The sequence below is a fragment of the Naegleria fowleri genome (assembly GCF_008403515.1).
Source record: "Naegleria fowleri strain ATCC 30894 chromosome Unknown tig22, whole genome shotgun sequence".
Taxonomy (NCBI): Eukaryota; Heterolobosea; class Eutetramitea; order Acrasida; family Naegleriidae; genus Naegleria; species Naegleria fowleri.
Window position 1 is genome coordinate 431,502 of NW_025407954.1, and position 19,176 is coordinate 450,677.

Below are 19,176 nucleotides of genomic sequence, written 5' to 3' on the forward strand. Positions count from 1 at the left end.
CCAACAACGTTAACAACATTAACCACACATACACACACACACACTTTCAAGACCATTACTGTCAACACCACCACCATTACCATTACCATTACTATCAACACCACACTACACTCCTGTCAACACTTGTGTGTGACTTTCTCCGAGAATGTCCCATTTATATAAATTCTTTAAACACATTCATCATCTCCACTCAAAGACATTCCATGTATCATCATCCTTTCGTTCTTTCTTCATTCAATCTTTATTATTCCTTTTCATTCTTTTGCACTTTTTCACATTTTTGACACACGCAAAAGTCGTTCTGCGATCCTCTGGTTCTACATTTTCAACATTTGCAAATCAAAATTTGAAAAACATTTATACCAATGATGATTCACATCCAAATTCAATGGAATACAATGAACAATTAGATTCCATGAGTGCGTTTCAAAAATTAATGACAACTGACTTGGTCATGAGTGATGTGAATATTCCACAAGTATTTTCGAATGGTGTTTATGAAAATTCACAACCATTGCCTATTAATGGTACAAGTTGTGTGCAGAACATGTTTGGTGTGTTGGTGTTTTGTGTGAATTCACAGTTTACAACAACAGATTCAAATGCCATTTCACAAATGAATTTATCACTCGATACGTTGGTGAAAATTTATGATGGAACAGTAAGATATTGGAATGACACGAGAATTGTGAATGACAATCCATCACTCGCTTCACAATTACCATTTACGGAAATTAAGTTGTTGACGCGTTCGGGTTCAAGTGGTACAAGTTTCAATGTTTTGAATTATTTAGCAACGATGAACTCTGAATTTGAAAAGAAATATCAAATATATTCAAAACCAACTTTGAACCTTAGACAAGTTTTGAATTTACCAAATTTGGTGACATCCGTTGACATTTCAACGAATACAGAAATGATTCGAAATGTCAACTCAATGGAAGGTTCAATTGGTTACACAAGTTTAAATGTTTACAACAACATACCAAGTGCTCAAAAATCAAGAACAGTTCTAGTGAACATTATTTTAAATGGTGTCACAGTTTCACCAAATTTAGAAAATGTCAAATCTACCATTTCCAAATACGATTCAAAGACACTCACTTCCTCAAGTATATTTTCACAAAGTCTCAAAATTGCACAATCCTTCACCACTTCCTCCACCTTGTACTATCCATTTGTCACTTTTACTTTTTGGTGTGTCAAAACCTCTTATTCCAATGCTGAAGAAGGAACTTCTATTTTACAATTTATGTTGAATTCATATCGAGCCATGGATTCTGCATTTAAGGTCAATCTCTCACCTGATGCGTCATTATCATTCATGAGTGAAAATATGAATGATTCAGAATTAGTGACTGTCAAGTCCTCAACAAATTCAATTTCTACCACTCGTTCTACTACTTCTTCTTTGATGACAACTTCAATCACTACTTCTTCTTTGATTACCACTCTGAGAGAACGACTTGTACATTTTGAAATGAAAAGAACTGAAGATGTATTCAGGAGTGGAACGAGTGCACTCATGACCTCCTTATCTACTTTTAATTTTAAAACATTGAGTGATCGGATGATGTGTGACAACAAAAAGTGTTCCTCTCTTCTTCAAAATAATTCTCTTCCAACCACTTCTCCTTTTGAATTATTTTTAATTATTGCCATTCCAATTATGGGTGTCTTGATTCTCTCCATTCTTGCCATTGTGATAGGAATTATTTCCTATTGCATTGTGAAAAGAAGAAGAAGAAGTAAAACACCCTCTCAATTGAATCAACAATTATTGGATGATATGGATGATGATCAACAACAACAAGATTCAGCTTCTACTTATACCTATACTCCAAAATTATTTGAATACGATCAATTGAAAAGTACAATCAAAGCAGATGAATTAACATTGGATGAACAAATTGGAAGTGGATCATTCAGTGAGGTCTATAAAGGTCGATGGCTCGGTGCAATCGTAGCTGTGAAACGTTTCATGATTAATCATCATGTTGAAAGTGAAGAAGTGATACAAGATTTTATTAAGGAATCCAAATTAATGTCAAAATTAAGACATCCCAATGTGGTACAATTTTTAGGAGTTTGTGTTCAAATGCCACACTTGTACATGGTCACTGAATTTTGTGAAAGAGGAAATTTACAACATATTCTCAAAGATAAGAAAATCAAATTATCGCTTCGAAAAACAATTTCATTGGCTCTAGATGCTGCTCGTGGAATGCTCTATCTTCATAGTAATAATCCTCCAATTGTTCATAGAGATTTTAAGAGTGCCAATTTATTGGTCGATAAAAATTGGTCTGTCAAAGTGGCTGATTTTGGAATGAGTAGAATTTTAGATTCACAACAACAAATGACAGTTTGTGGAACAGCTGAAACTTGTGCTCCTGAAGTGTTAAAACGAAGTATGTACACTGAGAAGGCAGATGTTTATTCTTATGGAATTGTTTTGTGGGAATTATTCACGAGAGGTCAATTGTATCCTGGTTTGGGATTTTATGAATTGTCATCGAGAGTGGTCAATGAAGGATTGCGACCTGATATGACTGGACCTCGATTCACAGAAGGTCATATTCCAAAAGAAATTGTTTCTCTCATGACTCAATGTTGGGATGAAGATCCAAATGTGAGACCTGATTTTGGAAGAATTGTTGAAATTTTGGAAGAAGAATTGGAGATGGAATTGGAACGAAGTAGAAAGACAAAATAAAAAACACGATGTTTCCCAAAAATTTTCAGAAAGAACATTGATTCTCAAACATTATTTTTTAGATCTCTATTCGTGGTGTAAGTGTAGATATTCAGTTCAGCTACCGTTGATTGATTCTTTAGAAAGTTTGAATTTTTTATATCGGTTCTTTAGAAGAGTGATGATCTATTGATGAAAATGAAGGTCCTATATTCTCGATCAAAAATGTGATGAATTCACTGAAATATTGTCTAAAAACTTTTTCACCTCTGATTCATCATCATCATCCTCACAATTCTTCACAGGTGATATCGAAGAGGAAGAAGAAAAAGCAGAACTCGACCCTTTCTTAGATCCAAGAAATGAAAATGTCCTTATTAAAGTCTTTGTCTCTTCAAAGGGTGAATCTAATTTGGTAAAAGAGGATGTGGCATTACTGAACTTGTGACGAAACATGGCATCGCATATTTTCAACACTTCAATCATTTCTTTTTGTTTTTCATTTTCTGAAGATTCATCGTGTTCTGTTTTGTGTAAAAATTTGTAAATCTTTTTCGCCCAATCTTGATGAGTATTTGCAATGAGAGATTCCTTTTCAAAAGAAAGTACATGAGTGATATTGTCTTGTTCAATGAATAAATAATTCAATTCTGGATCGAGTTGTTTTTGTGAAAATATTTGTTCTCCCTTTTCTGGTGACACATAAGTTGCTTCAGAAAATGTAATGGTGTGTAAATATCGATACACTGGATTTGTTGTAAATACTTTCTTTTCAATTCCAACCAAAATGAGAAATTTGTCAAAGAGAAAACATTGAATTTTCTTTGGTTTTTGAATGTCTGTTGCAATGTAATTGGCAAATCCTTCTCGAATGAAAAATGTTTTCAATTTGCTTTCATAACTCTCTGAAACATCTACTTTGAGTAGTTTGTGTTTCACATAATGATAATCCTGTTCAACAGAAAATATTTTCATTTCGTTGAACATTTTGTTAATTATGGAATAACTTTCATGTTCCTTTTTCTTTGAATTGATTGCAGCATTGACAGCACTGATTCTTCTGTAAGCTGATTTGAGATTGGAATAATCATTGTGATCTGGGAGAGTGTTTTTCAGAACACCCTTAAGGAGTAGTTTGTATCTGGGAAGTCTAAAGTGTGTCACATTGAGTAATCCAACAAGGTGTGTTGTTTTAACAATAATTGGAATGGTATCATTTTATGGAATATTAGTGGATCACATGTTGTTGTTCATAATTTTTGGTGTTCATGATCATTTTTTGTTCATGTAAAATTATGTAAAATTATTGCAAGATATTAATTATTAATATTGTAATATGATTGTCATATCATAATAATGATTATGAATAAATGTTTGAACAATGGAAAGATCTATTGAAACAACAAGTGCGTTGTTTTTACATACCTTTGAATTGGTAAAATAAGATACGACTCGATGGAGAGTCCTTTACATTCCTTATTCTTTTTCGTTTCATTTAAAAAGTTATGAAATTCTCGATTCTTTTGTCGTAATTCTCTCAAAGTCGTTGAAGATTGACTATATCCATTCACATATTCCACATAGAATAGAAAAAAGAAGGATTGATTCAAAAAACTTTCACCAATATACACTTTAGGCCATTGTTCGAGTCGTTGTTTTAGATTCATGAGAAATATTTTGTGCATGGACAAGATGGTAGACAAGTTATTGAAAATAGTTTGAATATCCAACATGCATAAATTAAATCTTTTGGAATCAGATTCTGCATTTTTGAGTGGATCGATATAGAGTCGTTGAATTAATTCGAGAGATTTCACATAAGTCTCTTCGGTGTGAACAATCTCAGAAATGAGTGAATTTCTTTGTGTAATCATGTCATATTGTGGAAGGAGAAGTCTCATTCTCTTTTTCAATCGATAACTTCGAAAGGCTTTTTGAATAATTGTTGCTGATTTGTGTTGTAATTCGAGACATTTGGGACAATTAGTGGTTTCACTGTAAATGGATTGAGAATGCAATTCTAAAAGGTGAATTCTTCGATTCAAATCATTCAATGGTTGTAAGATTCGATTCATTTCATTTTCAAATAATAGAAATTCATCTCTTTTTAAATGTTCAAGAACACTTGCAGTGCTATCTGACTTATGAATTTGTTTTAATTTCTTAATGCATGATTGTAAATTTCTTCCATCATTTTCAATTTCATTAATAATTCTAATTTCATCTTGTCTTTCCATTTGCATGATATTCAATTGCACTTGAAGTATTTTGTTTTTCTCGAATTCTTTCAAATAGAGATTTTTGTAATCATTCATAATGTCGTCTTGAATGGTCGAACCATGTGTGTCTTTCATGAATGGTTCGAATAATTTGTTTCTTCTTGAATCAAATTCATCACCAGCAATGTCATTCCGATGGGAAGTAAATGGCAATGGACTTGAATGACAAGTTGTTGTTGTTGATGATGATGATGATGGAATATTTAGAGTAGTAGTAGTAGTAGTAGTAGTAGACATAGTAGCAACACTGCAATGACCTCCTTGATGATGTGAGGAAGATTCGATGGTGGAGTTGGTGATGGATGTGGTGATGACGTGTGGTGGTTGATGTTGTTCTTGATGGAGAATGCTTTCTATAAAAGGATTCTCTTCCGTTGATGAGAGAGGAGTGGTCAAAGTGGTGGTGGTGGTTTTATTACTAATAGTAGATGTGTTTGTCATGGTGATGGAAGGATATTCTAGTGTCACTTGTTCTTGTTGTGATTCCATTTTTTGTTGTTGTTGTTGATTCACGAAAAGTCCTGAAAAATCTTTCTTCCCTCTTTGGAGTGTGAATCCTTGGATGTCACACATTTGAATTCGTTAAAAGTTGAGAATGCTGATACAGTTATTATTATCAGCACACTCATCAGAAAGAGAGCCTTTCTAAGATTTGTGCTGAACATTGACTGTGGAGTCAAAAAAAGAGAAATACCTGTATTGGGGAGGTCGGTTCCAATAATGAATAGCAATTAACTTGAAACTCGTATGTTGCATTCGTTGTTGTTGTTGTTGTTGATGGATTCATAAAGACGAGTTTGGTGTGTGTGAAGCTTTTGAAATTAGTTGATGTAATGTTAAACACGAAAAGGTTGGAAATTTTTGGTTCTTTTGTTCATTTTCAAGAAATATCAACTGATTTGGACTGACCAATGGCAGCGAGGGGCTGTCAAATGTCAGTGATCCAGTTTCAACATTAAAAAAAATGTCATCAACAGGCGGTACAGTCACCATCGATGTAGCCAACAGTGGCCAACAACAACAACCACAAAAGAAAATAACAAAATACAAAGCACCCGAATCCATCAACAAATCTCTCACAAAAGGACTTCAATTCGCTCCATTTGCTAGAAATATGGTCAATGGAAATATTTATATTTTATTTATTTTGGGAATTGTTGCTTGTGCGATGGCTCAAGATTACTCTAAAAGTATTCCATGGGCATTGGCTCCTGGAATTTATTGTATCTTGTTATCGATATTTTTATATATTTGGCACTTTATCAGTGAATTTACAAAAGTAGATAAAAGTGTGGATGCTGTGTTGGAACCAAAAGGATGGCCAAGACCAGCGTGTATGGTATTGAGTGCTTTTAATTATAATCCTGTACAATGTGTATTTTGTGCTGTGTAAGTATCATCATTGATGTGAATCGCGGTGTGTGTGTGTGTGAAAAAGGATGAAATTGTGAATGTGTGAATGTGTGAAATGGAATTGAATGGAAATGATGACGAATTTTCGTATTTGAAATATATCAATAATATTTACATACTCAATATATAATGAAATGATCAAATAATCTTGATAATTTCTGTATCTATGAATGTGATCAACGAATCTTGAATGGAATCTTTTATAATCAGAGCCTCTGTGTACTGTTTCTTTTGTGTTCAGACTGCCATTTGTGGTGTTCCAATGGTCATGGCAGCAATTCTTTATTTGGTTGCATCCATTAGACGTGAACCATCTCAGAAAATTACTGGACTTATTTGAGGACAATGTTTACATTCTGATTGATCCAATCATGACTGATGATATTTACACCTTATTATTATTAATATTGATCCAATCATGACAATCACTTGGTATTCTATTAGAATGACTCTATTGTAATAATATTTATCTAATTATAAATACAGTATTATTATTTTCGATCAATCTTTCAAAATAGATAGTTTTAATAGGTTTAAATTTTAATTTATTATTTTAATTTTAATTAACTATTGACATTCTGGTTCACCATATTTAATTTAATCTTTTCAATGCCATCACTCACCATATTCGATCATCTCTGTTTTGGCCATCACTCACCATATTCGATCATCTTTGTTTTGAGATTATCAATGCCACGCACCGAACATGTGAATTCAAAATTCATATTTATTCTCTCTGATTGGTTGACTCTTCTAGAATGTGTGTTTTTATACAATCACACACCACTAGCTAGTGGTGATGCATCTCTCTCATAAATAAAACAAGAGTGATTGAATCATCATTTCAATGTTCATTTAGAAATGACCCATTCCAGAGGATGGTAATCTTGTTTTCTGATCAGATTGCATTGCATTCTCAAAACATCTCATATAGACCTGAGCAACAACAGAGACAATAATTCCAATTGGAATATTCAACACATAAAACACCAATGAAATTGCACCATCATAATACAATGAAGAGAAACCAGTAAACCAACTTGGCAATTGATGAATCATGTACACAAAGAAGAAAAAGATGGAACCAAAGACACATCCATAAGCATGAATTCTAAGTGCTTCCAAATTGTCTTTTAGGACTCCAAATAGACCTGACAAACCAATTAGTACAACAATAATATTCATTGGAATGAGAAAGAGATTGGAAGTACCAAATATTTTCACTTCTTTTGCATACCAAACGATCATGGCAATGAAATGATGAAGAGTGAGAATACCACCTGAGAAAATGCGTATGACATGTGTGAAAGTAATTGTTTGGGTAATTGTTGATGTTGTTGATTGATGGTAGTATGGATCATTACACCGGTGTGACAGGTGGCAGTTTAGTTCCGAAAGTTGAAAAATCGTTTGTTGTGTTGTTATTGAAAATCACACACACACACGATTATTATAATGGTTAAATTGGATGAGGTCCATGAGACATTTTCATCATTGGCACCAATAACACATTGTTATCCATATCATATTATGAATAATGAAATACCATTTTATATTTTCACAATCAAATAATTCATCAAACACATGGTTATCATTCATTTTGTTCTCACCTGACACCTACCTAAAATAGTGACCAACAAGGAAGTCACAGTGCAAGCAATTTTCCATTGTTTCAATCGATCAGATCCAAACATGGAATGATGAACACCACCAGTGTTTGTTGTTGTTGTTGGTTGAGGTGGTACAACTTCGTTTGAACCACCCGATCGGGATGTAGCAGGAATGTAATGAGTCTCAGCATTGAAAGCTTGTTCCAAATCAGACATTTTTTCATCAAAAATCTTTGGTTGACTAGAATGTGTCATCTTCACATTGGAATCAGTTTTTCAGGGTTTGTTTGGGAAACTTCGATGGAAGGTTGAAAATGGCTTCGAAAAGGAGATGCCCCTTGAAAATTCTACTGCGTTCTGGATTGAAAGTATCCTTTTAAAGGATATATATTCAAACTCATGGACTTTGTAATTCTCAGCTGGTTCCTAAATCGATTGCTCATTCAATTAGAGTGTAATATCCCAACACATGGGAGTAATAAGACCTTCTTATTCGTCTTTTGTAAGGAAAGGAAACACGAGATCCTTCTGAAAAAGACCTTTTGAACACTAAAACTTGAACAATTTGAAAATTGGTGAAGAAGAAACACTTCTATGCCAATGGATGAACTCAAAATTGGTTCTTTGAATGAGCCTGTACCTGCTTGCAATTCTCAAAGTCGATATAATACTCTTGCAATTTCTTCTGTTATATTTCGACTACATTTGAATGAAACTCTCAGAAAGAAACACTGAAAAGCCTTTGCAACTGTCAAATGAGCTAAAAAAGGCAAAAAAATGCAAACATCATCCAATCCCGAATCATTGCCATCATCATCACAGTCCACCTTCACTTCATTTCCCATTCCCGATCATGCCAAAATAAACTTTGCTGGATGGCTTACTGAAAATCAGAGCCAATTAACTCCTCCCGTTTCTAACAAAATGCTCTTTGATAAGGGCCAATTCAAAGTGATGGTGGTTGGAGGACCAAATCAAAGAACGGATTATCATTACAATACTACTGAAGAGTTCTTCTATCAAATGAAGGGAGACATGATTTTGAAAGTGGTGTTGAATGGCAATGAATTTAAAGACATTCCTATCAAGGAAGGAGAAATGTTTGTCTTGCCTGGTAGGTTCTTTGTTGTTGATCTTGAAGGAAATATACGGATCCATCTCTTCTCGGATGATCTCACTTTGGACAGGTGGAATTCCTCACAGTCCTCAAAGATTTGAAAACACAGTTGGATTAGTTATTGAGATGGAGCGTCCAAAAGATAGTCTTGATGCTTTAAGATGGTATTGTGAAAATTGTCATGCCATTGTGTATGAGGAAACATTTTATTGCTATGATTTGGGGAAACAGTTGGTTCCTGTTATTGAGAAATATAACGGAAGTGAACAAGTTCGTACATGTAAATCATGTGGACATGTGAATTGTAAATCAAATAAGAAGCAATAATTGTCCAGGCACCCGAGCTGAGGAATGGAGGATATTCCGAGTAGATCTAATTGATCAATCAATATTTATTGAGAAAAATTGTTTCAATCAAAAAGATAAATTGCTATGTTTTCAAAACAAAAATCCCGATCATTAATTTATCTTCTCTCCAAACGCACAAACCATTTCGCCTCGCACCTGAAACATCATTATCGAATGATTAACACAAAAACAACAACAGTGGCTAATACTGATCTCTTCAAAGGAGAAAAACATACGGAACTTTATGCGCAATATCGGCCTGATTATCCACAAGAACTCTTCGATTCTATTCTGAAAGAGGAGTCTGTTGGAAAATCAAATGATAGAAAATTGTTCATTCTCGATGTTGGGTAGGTTTATTTCACAGTTTTTATTGTTGCTTATCTGTGTAGATGTGGTTCAGGACAAGCCGCACTGAATGATGTTTTAAGAAAGAATGCACAATTGATCATTGGCATTGATCCGAGTGAAGGTCAAATCAAACAAGCCAAACAAAAACAGTCTTCCAGTCAAGCAGCTGACATTTATCGATTCTTGGTTGGCAATGATGAAAATCTGATTGAAACCATTGAGAAGGAAAACAGTGTCGATCCACTTCTACTCAATCAGAACATAGAGTCCTTTCAAAATCAATTTGATTTAATTATTGTAGCTCAGTCACTCCATTGGTTTAACTTTCCTGTATTCTTTCAGCAAGTCGAAAAATTATTAAAATCTGATGGTTTGTTTGCTGCATGGACCTACACTTTGAATACCTTTGAAGGAGAGAATGGCGAGCAAGCAACAAAGGTATTAAATCAATTCTATCAAGAAATAATGTGGAATGGAGGATATTGGCCAGAGAGAAGAAAGCATGTGGATGACATGTATCAAACCATTGAAAAGGAAATGCCATTCAAACAACATCACAAAAGAACAGTGATTGATTATCGAAAGCAAATGCCCTTAATTGCATACATTTCTTATGTTAGCACTTGGTCAGCCATTGAGCTCTACGGAAAGAAGAATGGACAAGAGGCCAAGATGAAGCTTCTCGAAAATTTCAAATTGGACTTGATGAAGGCATTCCAAATAGAATCTGAAAATTCGACCATTTCAATACTTTGGAAAATTCATACCATCATGACAAGAAAGCCTTGAAGCATTGTGTAGTAAAATAATAATATTCTAAATTTTCTCTTTGATGAATTATTCCGATGATGATGGTTTGCTTTGTTGTTGCTGTAAAATCATTTTCTTGGCTTGTTGTTCAAGAAAAGGGGCGTTTATCATGGGAGGTCTGGTACTGCTCGGAAATCTGTATGGAGTAACTGCTTGAGCGATTGAAAGCTTCTCTTTCTCCAATTTATCTGCTTCCTCCAAGCGGTCCGAGACCTTTAAATAAATATTCTTAAGCCCTTTGTATGCTAGATGCATGGAATAGACTCCAATAACTCCAAAAGTGATATGCCCATAGAATGTTGGATTTCCTGTTGTAAAAAGAGTAAAGCATCCAGAAATGATTTGTCGAAGGGTGGTGAGAGGCATTATTTTTGCGTTATTCTTAGAACCAAAGACCCTCAGAGTCAACTCTTCAAACTGAGTTGCCTGTTTCCCAAAACGTTTGTTCCACCTTCCACAACCCTCCACCTGCTCCATCATCTGTTCCCTTTGTCACAGAATCAGACACTAAAGAATGTACATCAAACCTCTCAGGTGCGACCTCGAATGCACCACCCAAACAAAAAGCTTTGCCAATGCGAGTCGGTACCAATCAGAAAAAAATTCTGTCCGAACCTCACCAATTTTTTGCAACGGTTTCCATTCAAACCTGTGCGGGCTCTTTATTTCATCGTGAATTATCAACTTCTCTTTGAATCTCTTCAGCAATCAATACATTGTATTCAGAAATGAAGAGAAGTTTTGAACATTTTGTTGGAGGAAATCTTGGAGAAAGAGCCAGCCATTCCTATCCGCCTGCATCGTCTTCATCGCCGATGAGCAACAATGCAACACCGAGTACTAACAACAGCATTGCCGAGAACAGCCTATCTACGGAGAGTAATAACAACAATAACAGGTTACTGGAAAATAACAATGACCCTATTGCTACCGGTGCTAGACTTTTAAATGATTTTCTGGTCAACCCATCCCTTTTCCAGCAACAATATCAATCCGTTTTGAGGCAGATCATGAAATCCTCCTCTCTCTCAACGACTCTTTTTGATGGTAGCAATGGATGTAGTAGCAGTGTGCATCATCCAAAGTGCCCATCACCAACAACAATACTTCCCTCTTCACTGATCAGAAACCCTTACCAGGTGACCATATCTGTAACCGTACCTTCAACAACTGCTTTGTCTCTTCTCCAGATGAGCAATACTATTACTCTTTCCTCATTAGGCAATTCTACAAGTAACACATCATCAACCATTCCACCAACGAAGAATCACAACCACTGCCACTCTCATGTATCACTTACTTCCAATAACCACACTTTAACAACCTCTTGTACCACCACCTCTTCTACTCCATTAACCGACTCTGGCTCACTCTTTGGGTGTTCCAATGTACCATCCTCTTCTCAAACTTCATCCTCTCAATCAGTGATCAATTCCACGCCTCCCTCCTCTCGATCGAATTGTGACAGTCCAAGCAGTATGGAGAGATCTAACAAAAAACTAAAACTCACCACTTTGGGTCATCTTGTTAAAAGTCTTCCCTACTGTATCAAGTTGTTGATTTTACATTTTGTTGAGCTACCCATTCTTCAATACGTAGAGTTCAAAGAATTGCCTCAACCATTTGATATGTCAAAGTTCGAACATTCTCGCCAACTAGGAGCACACTTGATGAAAATACTGTTTGGCTATTTCTCTCATGATTCTACAAGAACAATCCATTTATTGTTTCCTTGCTTGGACTTTACAACTCATTGTCAAGACCCTGCCCATCATCACTTTGAAGATCACTCTGAAAGTGATAGCAGCTATAATCACACGATTCAAGGGTCATCCACATCCTTTCAATCTCCTATTCACCATTTGACCAATTCATCCTCCACACACTGTCCCTTAGAATCCATTCGTTTTACTGACAATCTTGAGTATTTAATATTTAGAAGCAGAAAATTTATTTCTCTCAAATTTTCTGATTGCAACCTGAGTGGTGAAGAAATGAAATGTTTTGGAGTGGCAAAACAAGGAATGGAAACCCTCAAACACAACAGCTTGAAAATACTTGATTTCAGTAAGAACCACAACTTCTCTGCTGCTGGTTTTAAACAGTACTTACCCACCATTGAACAAATGCATGGTGCCTACCCTTATCCCAATTTAACTTATTTAAATCTTCTGGAAACGGCAACTGATGCTGTTTCTCTTTTGTACGCATGTACCAGTTTTCCCAAGCTTCAAATTCTTAAACACTCCTTCTCACGAGAACATGTTGTGGAATACAACATTTGTGTGAAAGGCCTAGCTGCTCATAAGCATCTTCAACAATTGCACCTCGAATGCACCTCTGGATACTATGAACTCAATATGAAAGATTTGCTTCAATCGAAATCACTTAAAAAGATTGCCTTGTTTGGGTTTCAGTTTTCTGATGATAATGTCTCGTGTGAAGCATTTAGAAATAATACTTCATTGAAAAAGCTCTCACTTACTAACTGTTTCATTGCTCCTAACAGAGAGAAGGTAGCAGAATCTATTTCTAGCAGTCGATCAATCAGAGAACTGATATTTTCAGACATTAACCTTGAGAATAAGGATATTCAACTTATATCTGAACGAATGGATTTGCTACAGAACCTAATCATTGGAGGATGTGACTCCTTTCATATGAATACTACAGGTTTTACCAATTTTAACATGCTAAAAAGTCTTCAAAAGTTTGTTATTGATGGTTTTAGCGACTATTGCTCTCTTAACTTTGAAACTTGTAAGGCTTTTTGCCTTTCTAGCTTGACATTTCTAGAATTAGATGGATTTCAAGAGGCTAATGATTCCTATTTAGCTCTCATGTTAAAACAAGGTGTCAACTTGAAGGCTCTTAAGGTTAAACAAACCAGGATTGCTTGTAAACACAACCACACTGAATTAGCTGCTGCATTGAGAAATCACAAATGTCTTCGCCATTTGAAGCTAGATGAAAACGAGGCTATTGGTGATTCTGGAGTTATGTTTTTGCTACGCAATCTTCCTCCCTCGCTAGTTAAACTTGGATTGACAATGTGTAACATTAGTGACATTGGAGCCAAAGCACTTCTATCCAACAAACAAATCAGAAAACTCAAAGTGAAAATGAACAATATCACGGACGAGTCGTTAAAGCTGTTGAGATATAATACGACACTTATTTATATCAGCATTGACGCTCTTAGAGGAGAGGAAGTAGTAAGAATTATTGGAGAAGAAAACAAAACATTGAAGCAACTCAGTGTAATTAGCATTCCACTAACAGACGCAACCATTGATAGTCTTACAAAGAACACTACACTTCATTATCTTAAAATTAAGAACTGTGATCACTTAAACAAGGAGTTGAAACAAAAGTTGACGGACAGAGCATCCTTTGGCGTGATTTTCAGAGGAATATTCTCAGAGAATGCATTCTTGTAGTAAGCATTCACAATGTTTCTTCGCTGAGATCTTGTGCCCGTTCAAAACTGTGTGGTTTGAATTTTGAATCAGGAATGAATTTTTTCTTCTTAACAATGAAAGATTAAAGTGTTCTTCTGATCAAATTAAAAAGTTAGTTTAATAATAGGATTCAAAGAAATTTCCAATCATATTTCCTGGACTAAGAGAAGAGTTGCTACTACCACTTGAGCTAAGGGCAAGCTGATTACTCAGCACTGAAAATCTTTCTTGAACATTGGCTTTCATCATTCCAGCCAATTCAAAGCGCATGGACAGTTCATCCATAATCGTCATGCATTCATAAAATTCAGGATAGCATTCAAAGTCCAAGAACATGCTAGCAGCTTGAGCAATGGCAGTGGATGTGGTACCAATACAACAATGCTTAAAGTTTGCATCTTTAGAAAGCTCTAATAATTTTCTTCCATAATTAATTGCCAAATCTCTGTAACAGGCCTTGTGTAAACACAATACTAAAATACCATAAACTCCAACCTCATGCATAAGCGAAACGTTAGCAGAAGATAAATTCTTCAAGACAAGAAGATCTGTCATTCTTGCAATTAGATCCTTGTAACTGACGTTTCCACCATGAGTGATTTCATTTTGGACTTCCCCAGACACACCCAGCAAGACATCACAAACAGCACCTGTACTTGCAAGCTGCTTGAAGTTTTTCTTTCTCTCTTCATAGTCATCAGATATTGACCCAATTGCGAGATATGCGTTCATGATTAGATTTTCAGGAGGTCTTTCTGATGCATATGCAACACGTAGAGCATTCTTGGAATAATCAAGTGCTTTTTTAAGTGAACCTACAGACATGCAATAATACCCGAGTAACACTAAAGAAAACCCAACTCGTGGATCACTGCTTTCGGAATGAAGTGGTAATAACTGCACAGCCCTTTGATGAAGATCTCTACTCAGTGAAACGTCACCAATTGATCTAGCAGAGTTGCAAAGCAAGCTATACATAAATAAAGAGTTTTCGGAATGGTGTCCATCATTTCGAATAATGTCAAATAAAAGATCGGGCATGGCTGACTGCCACTTCATTGGTAATAGAGAATGAAATGGATGGACAAACTTGTCCCAAACATTAACAAAACGGGTAACCATAGAGCATAAGGCGAAATGTTGTCCCTCACAACGCATTGGACTCACTGCTTTCTTTTTTGTTAGATCCAATTCTTCAATTGTTGTGTCAACATTCCCAGTTTTCTTGACTTTCTTGGTTGAATTTTCTTCAATGTTTGTTGTTTCGGCTTCGTATTTTCTCTTTTTGTTCATGACATCTTCAAATGAAGCTGCAGTGGAATACATTTGAACTGATTTAGAATTGGCTGTACTTGTGCATGGGTTGTTACTCCAGATTAGTTCTTGGAATTGATGATATTGTTGTTGCTGATCTGAAAAGTTGGGCATGGAAGGGTTGAATGTCTGAGGGAAATGCTGAGAATTATTCTCTACTGTTAGTGGTTGAGACAGATTATTAATGACAACATGTTGAGTTGGGTTTGAAGTTGCATTGTTAGAGGATGGCAGAATAAAGGGCTGTGAATTTGTGGCTGCACAAACAGGTTGTTCATGGTTTGTGGGCACAAAGGTGGCGCCTTGAACCTGCCCCACTGAAGCTGACCTTAGTAACTCGTTATATCGTTGCTCCCATACTTTCTGCTGTTCAAGTGTTTGAAGGAGTTGCTCTCTTAGCTCCTCAATTTCTTTTTTAAGAAGTTTGGAGGCCTCGTTTTTAGGGCCTCTCTTTTTTCGTTCCGTGTAAATACATTCAATTCCTTTGCCCACACAAGTTTTGCAAGGAGAGGAACCGTCACACTTTCTATGATGCTTTCGACAAGCTTCACAAGCTCGGGTGCTCTTTTTAGTGCGTCTACCAGTTCCATTTGAACTACGAGGAGAGGATGCAGAAACATCATCTTCATCGCCACCACTTTCCATCGAATCGACATGATCACTTTGTTGCGAAGATGGTTGTACAACGTTTTTAGAGGCTGAAGAGGGAGAAGTCCTCTTAAGCAAGTTCGGAGAGGATTCTTTTTGGGTTGTCGCACTACCAGGTATTTGCATTTGGATGAATTTTGTGGGAGAAGGATTCTGCGTTGATGATGATAAAGAAGATTTCCTTGATGCAACGTTGGATGAAGAGGTATTAATGGTTGGTTGATTATATTGTAATTGAGAATTAGATCCACCACTATTTGCAAATGTCTTGTTTGAAAATTGATTTTGAGTGGTGATGTTGTTATTGTTGTTATTGTTGCTAGTCGTTATTACCTCTCCATGACCACTACTATTTGTACTGTAGTAATTGAAGGATGATGATGGAAGTACGGAAGGTGAAGTATATGGATGCAATGCTGCTTGATCGAAGCCTTGTGATCTTCCAAAGGACTGATGCTGATAGATGCTACTATTATTGTTATTATTAGGCGCACTAGTAGTATTGTTGTTGATGTTAGTTCCTAAGCTATTGGTGTGATAGATATTGTTGTTTTGCGAGGATGAGTGTTGTTGTTGAGTGGTTGTTGCTCCCATATGATGTTGATGATAATACGTCGTTGGTGATGAGCGAGGTAAAGGGCTACTATTATTATTTGATCTACCTTCATGATTTGTTGGCACGGATATCGAAGCAGCTGCAAAATGATATCCTCCGTTAGTGTTGTTGTTGTTATTGTTATTATTATTGTTGTTGTTGGTATTGGAAGTGGGAACGTACATTGCGGTGGATGAAGAGTAATTCGATAACAAACTTGCGGATGGAGTTGTATTTGCACTTGGATGGAGTTGATGATGATGATGAGGAGGATTTGTGGTGCTTGTTGCCATACTCCCACCTTCAGGATTTACATTGTGATGATAATATTGATGAGAAAAACCGGAAGGGTACGATTTTGAATAGTTTGGTGCAAAAGGATGAGGATGATTATGCTGATGCTGATGAGGGTTCATAATGATTTTCTGTTCTCTCTGATGACAGTGTGAAAGGATCTTTGTGTCCAAAGTTCAAACAACTTGTCCGTGCTGGAGGAGGAATGCGGTTGGGAGTTTCGCTATCGCAAGGACGTTTTTTTGGATTAATTTTATCGCGAGGGATTAAAATCAGATTGGTTGTTCCAATTTTGTGGTTTGCCAAAAGAGTTCCGGAAAGACTCGTTCATGGCAAGAGGGATGTTTTGTTGTGTGGCTGTGTCCTTGGACACAACATCTCGAATATTCGCTGGATTATTCAGGAAGGAAATATTCTTTTTGCTCATATCTGGAATTTATGGATAAATGGATTTGGGAATCGTTAGTTTGAGGGTTGTGGCTATCTTTGTCTCGAGTTTGTAAGATTCCGTTTCGAGCTTTGACGATGAATTCAAAGTATACTCTAAAAAAGTAATCAAACAAAGCAATCATGGGAAGCTGCGCTAGTCTATGCTCAAACTCTGTAACCAACGATTCATCTCAAACGGAATTGCCCCACCAAACAATGTCTCCATTCATCATCATGGAATACAATTCTGTAGTGTCTAAGGGTCAATCAGCTGAATCATCCCCTAAAGGGGATACAAAGCATACTACAAGTGAGGAGAGTCTTTCTCACATTTCAGGGTCATCTTCCTCAGAATTCAGTCTTTCTTTTTCATGTACTTGTACATTGAGCTCTTCCTCTCACGAAAAGCCTCATGAGAGAAAAGGAGTTGAAAGAGTCCAAAAGAAACCAGTCACCATCAGAAACCAATCCATTCCATTCATTCTCGTCAACGAGGTACACTCAATAGTTTTAAAAAAAATGCCTAAAGTCGATCTCACGTTTTGTCTTGAAAATATCAATGCCAGCGAACCTTTCCCTTTCCAATTGTCAGTAATCACGTCATCAGGAGAAGAAAGTGTTGTTGTCAAAGCCACACAAGATATCACTACCATGGAACGTCACGTTGCCAAACAAGTTGATGTGTCTTCTCTCAGCAAAGTCAATGTGAGAATTTTAATTCCAATTAGAGGTATTGATACGATTCAACCTTTCAATGTTGAAAAAGAGGGACCATACATACTCATTAAACGTGAAGAAGGCAAAGGTCTTCAAATTGTTCAAAGAAAAGCTGATGACAAATTTGGAACAACACAAGTTGTGAAAACAACAACAGGGGCTACCGAATCTCAATCTACTCATCGAGCAGGATTTGTTGTCGATCCACAAACTGGACAAAAACGATACCTTTCAAAATCTAATCCACAAACTACCACATACTCTGTGCCTTCCTCCAGCACAGACACATCAAATCAAACAACAACTGAAAAATCAGGAGATGTCTATGCTCAGCTTGAAAAATTAGGTCAATTACGGGATCGTGGAATTCTTTCAGAAAGTGAATTTCAACAACAAAAGAAGAAACTTCTTGGTTTGTAAAATTTGAACCTATCTGCGTGTGAGAAACTAAAAAGTTGATTTTCTCAATATTCAAATTAATTTTCAAACAACAATTCATTCACAAGATCCAATGGAATATCCCTCACAATAGGAACCGTTGGATATTCATCAAGAATAATCTCATCTGCTTGTGTGTGATCTATCAAATGATGTTGTGAATAATTCTTCTTTTTGGAGTTTTTGCTGTTCTCTTGATCTGCTTCTGCACTATAGGTTCCAATTACAATATCTTGTCGCGTTAAATAATTTGTTTTTTCATCTTGAATGCATCGAATATCATCCAATGGATAGGCACTATAGTGTAAGTAAAAGTAATTGAGAAAGAAGCCAGCCATCCATATCATACAGAGAAAAGCAGGAATACTCATTGCCCAGTATTTATCGGGATAATAGGCGATCCCGATTTTATGCAACCAAATTTCAGGAACAAAGGAATATACAAAATACAAGAAGAGAATTGCAAAGGTAACGGTCCATCCAACAAATCCATAAATTTCTGAATGAGTTCGTTTCACGATGGATGACGATGATGGGATAGCATTGTGTTTTGTTTTGTCTGATTGAGATGACGACATTGATAATTTTTTGAAATTTACAATCTTCGAAAAAGGGAAATGAAAAGAACATGAAAAGAATATGAAATTAACTACGAGG

The 19,176-nt window shown here is 36.0% G+C and overlaps 10 protein-coding genes across 10 annotated transcripts; 5 read left to right on the forward strand and 5 right to left on the reverse strand.

Moving 5' to 3' along the window:
* Positions 1 to 388: 388 nt before the first annotated feature.
* FDP41_001085 (uncharacterized protein) lies at positions 389 to 2,716 on the forward strand (the record flags this gene model as incomplete). The annotated part of the gene is made up of 1 exon (XM_044701192.1): positions 389 to 2,716. The coding sequence occupies one exon, from the start codon at positions 389 to 391 to the stop codon at positions 2,714 to 2,716; it is 2,328 nt and encodes a 775-aa protein (XP_044564645.1).
* Positions 2,717 to 2,914: 198 nt separating this feature from the next.
* FDP41_001086 (uncharacterized protein) lies at positions 2,915 to 5,463 on the reverse strand (the record flags this gene model as incomplete). Its single annotated transcript, XM_044701203.1, has 2 exons — positions 2,915 to 3,845; positions 4,121 to 5,463. The coding sequence occupies 2 exons, from the start codon at positions 5,461 to 5,463 to the stop codon at positions 2,915 to 2,917; spliced, it is 2,274 nt and encodes a 757-aa protein (XP_044564646.1).
* A 475-nt stretch (positions 5,464 to 5,938) lies between these two features.
* Positions 5,939 to 6,727, forward strand: FDP41_001087 (uncharacterized protein; the record flags this gene model as incomplete). Its single annotated transcript, XM_044701214.1, has 2 exons — positions 5,939 to 6,363; positions 6,598 to 6,727. 2 exons carry the CDS (start codon positions 5,939 to 5,941, stop codon positions 6,725 to 6,727), a joined length of 555 nt encoding a protein of 184 aa, XP_044564647.1.
* Positions 6,728 to 7,242: 515 nt separating this feature from the next.
* On the reverse strand, positions 7,243 to 8,213 carry FDP41_001088 (uncharacterized protein; the record flags this gene model as incomplete). The annotated part of the gene is made up of 2 exons (XM_044701225.1): positions 7,243 to 7,667; positions 8,009 to 8,213. The coding sequence occupies 2 exons, from the start codon at positions 8,211 to 8,213 to the stop codon at positions 7,243 to 7,245; spliced, it is 630 nt and encodes a 209-aa protein (XP_044564648.1).
* Positions 8,214 to 8,774: 561 nt separating this feature from the next.
* Positions 8,775 to 10,602, forward strand: FDP41_001089 (uncharacterized protein; the record flags this gene model as incomplete). Its single annotated transcript, XM_044701236.1, has 4 exons — positions 8,775 to 9,111; positions 9,185 to 9,394; positions 9,662 to 9,812; positions 9,855 to 10,602. The coding sequence occupies 4 exons, from the start codon at positions 8,775 to 8,777 to the stop codon at positions 10,600 to 10,602; spliced, it is 1,446 nt and encodes a 481-aa protein (XP_044564649.1).
* A 48-nt stretch (positions 10,603 to 10,650) lies between these two features.
* FDP41_001090 (uncharacterized protein) lies at positions 10,651 to 10,989 on the reverse strand (the record flags this gene model as incomplete). The annotated part of the gene is made up of 1 exon (XM_044701248.1): positions 10,651 to 10,989. One exon carries the CDS (start codon positions 10,987 to 10,989, stop codon positions 10,651 to 10,653), a length of 339 nt encoding a protein of 112 aa, XP_044564650.1.
* A 362-nt stretch (positions 10,990 to 11,351) lies between these two features.
* On the forward strand, positions 11,352 to 14,063 carry FDP41_001091 (uncharacterized protein; the record flags this gene model as incomplete). The annotated part of the gene is made up of 1 exon (XM_044701259.1): positions 11,352 to 14,063. The coding sequence occupies one exon, from the start codon at positions 11,352 to 11,354 to the stop codon at positions 14,061 to 14,063; it is 2,712 nt and encodes a 903-aa protein (XP_044564651.1).
* Positions 14,064 to 14,201: 138 nt separating this feature from the next.
* FDP41_001092 (uncharacterized protein) lies at positions 14,202 to 17,057 on the reverse strand (the record flags this gene model as incomplete). The annotated part of the gene is made up of 1 exon (XM_044701270.1): positions 14,202 to 17,057. One exon carries the CDS (start codon positions 17,055 to 17,057, stop codon positions 14,202 to 14,204), a length of 2,856 nt encoding a protein of 951 aa, XP_044564652.1.
* A 448-nt stretch (positions 17,058 to 17,505) lies between these two features.
* Positions 17,506 to 18,501, forward strand: FDP41_001093 (uncharacterized protein; the record flags this gene model as incomplete). Its single annotated transcript, XM_044701281.1, has 1 exon — positions 17,506 to 18,501. The coding sequence occupies one exon, from the start codon at positions 17,506 to 17,508 to the stop codon at positions 18,499 to 18,501; it is 996 nt and encodes a 331-aa protein (XP_044564653.1).
* A 56-nt stretch (positions 18,502 to 18,557) lies between these two features.
* FDP41_001094 (uncharacterized protein) lies at positions 18,558 to 19,097 on the reverse strand (the record flags this gene model as incomplete). Its single annotated transcript, XM_044701292.1, has 1 exon — positions 18,558 to 19,097. The coding sequence occupies one exon, from the start codon at positions 19,095 to 19,097 to the stop codon at positions 18,558 to 18,560; it is 540 nt and encodes a 179-aa protein (XP_044564654.1).
* Between the last annotated feature and the right edge of the window lie 79 nt (positions 19,098 to 19,176).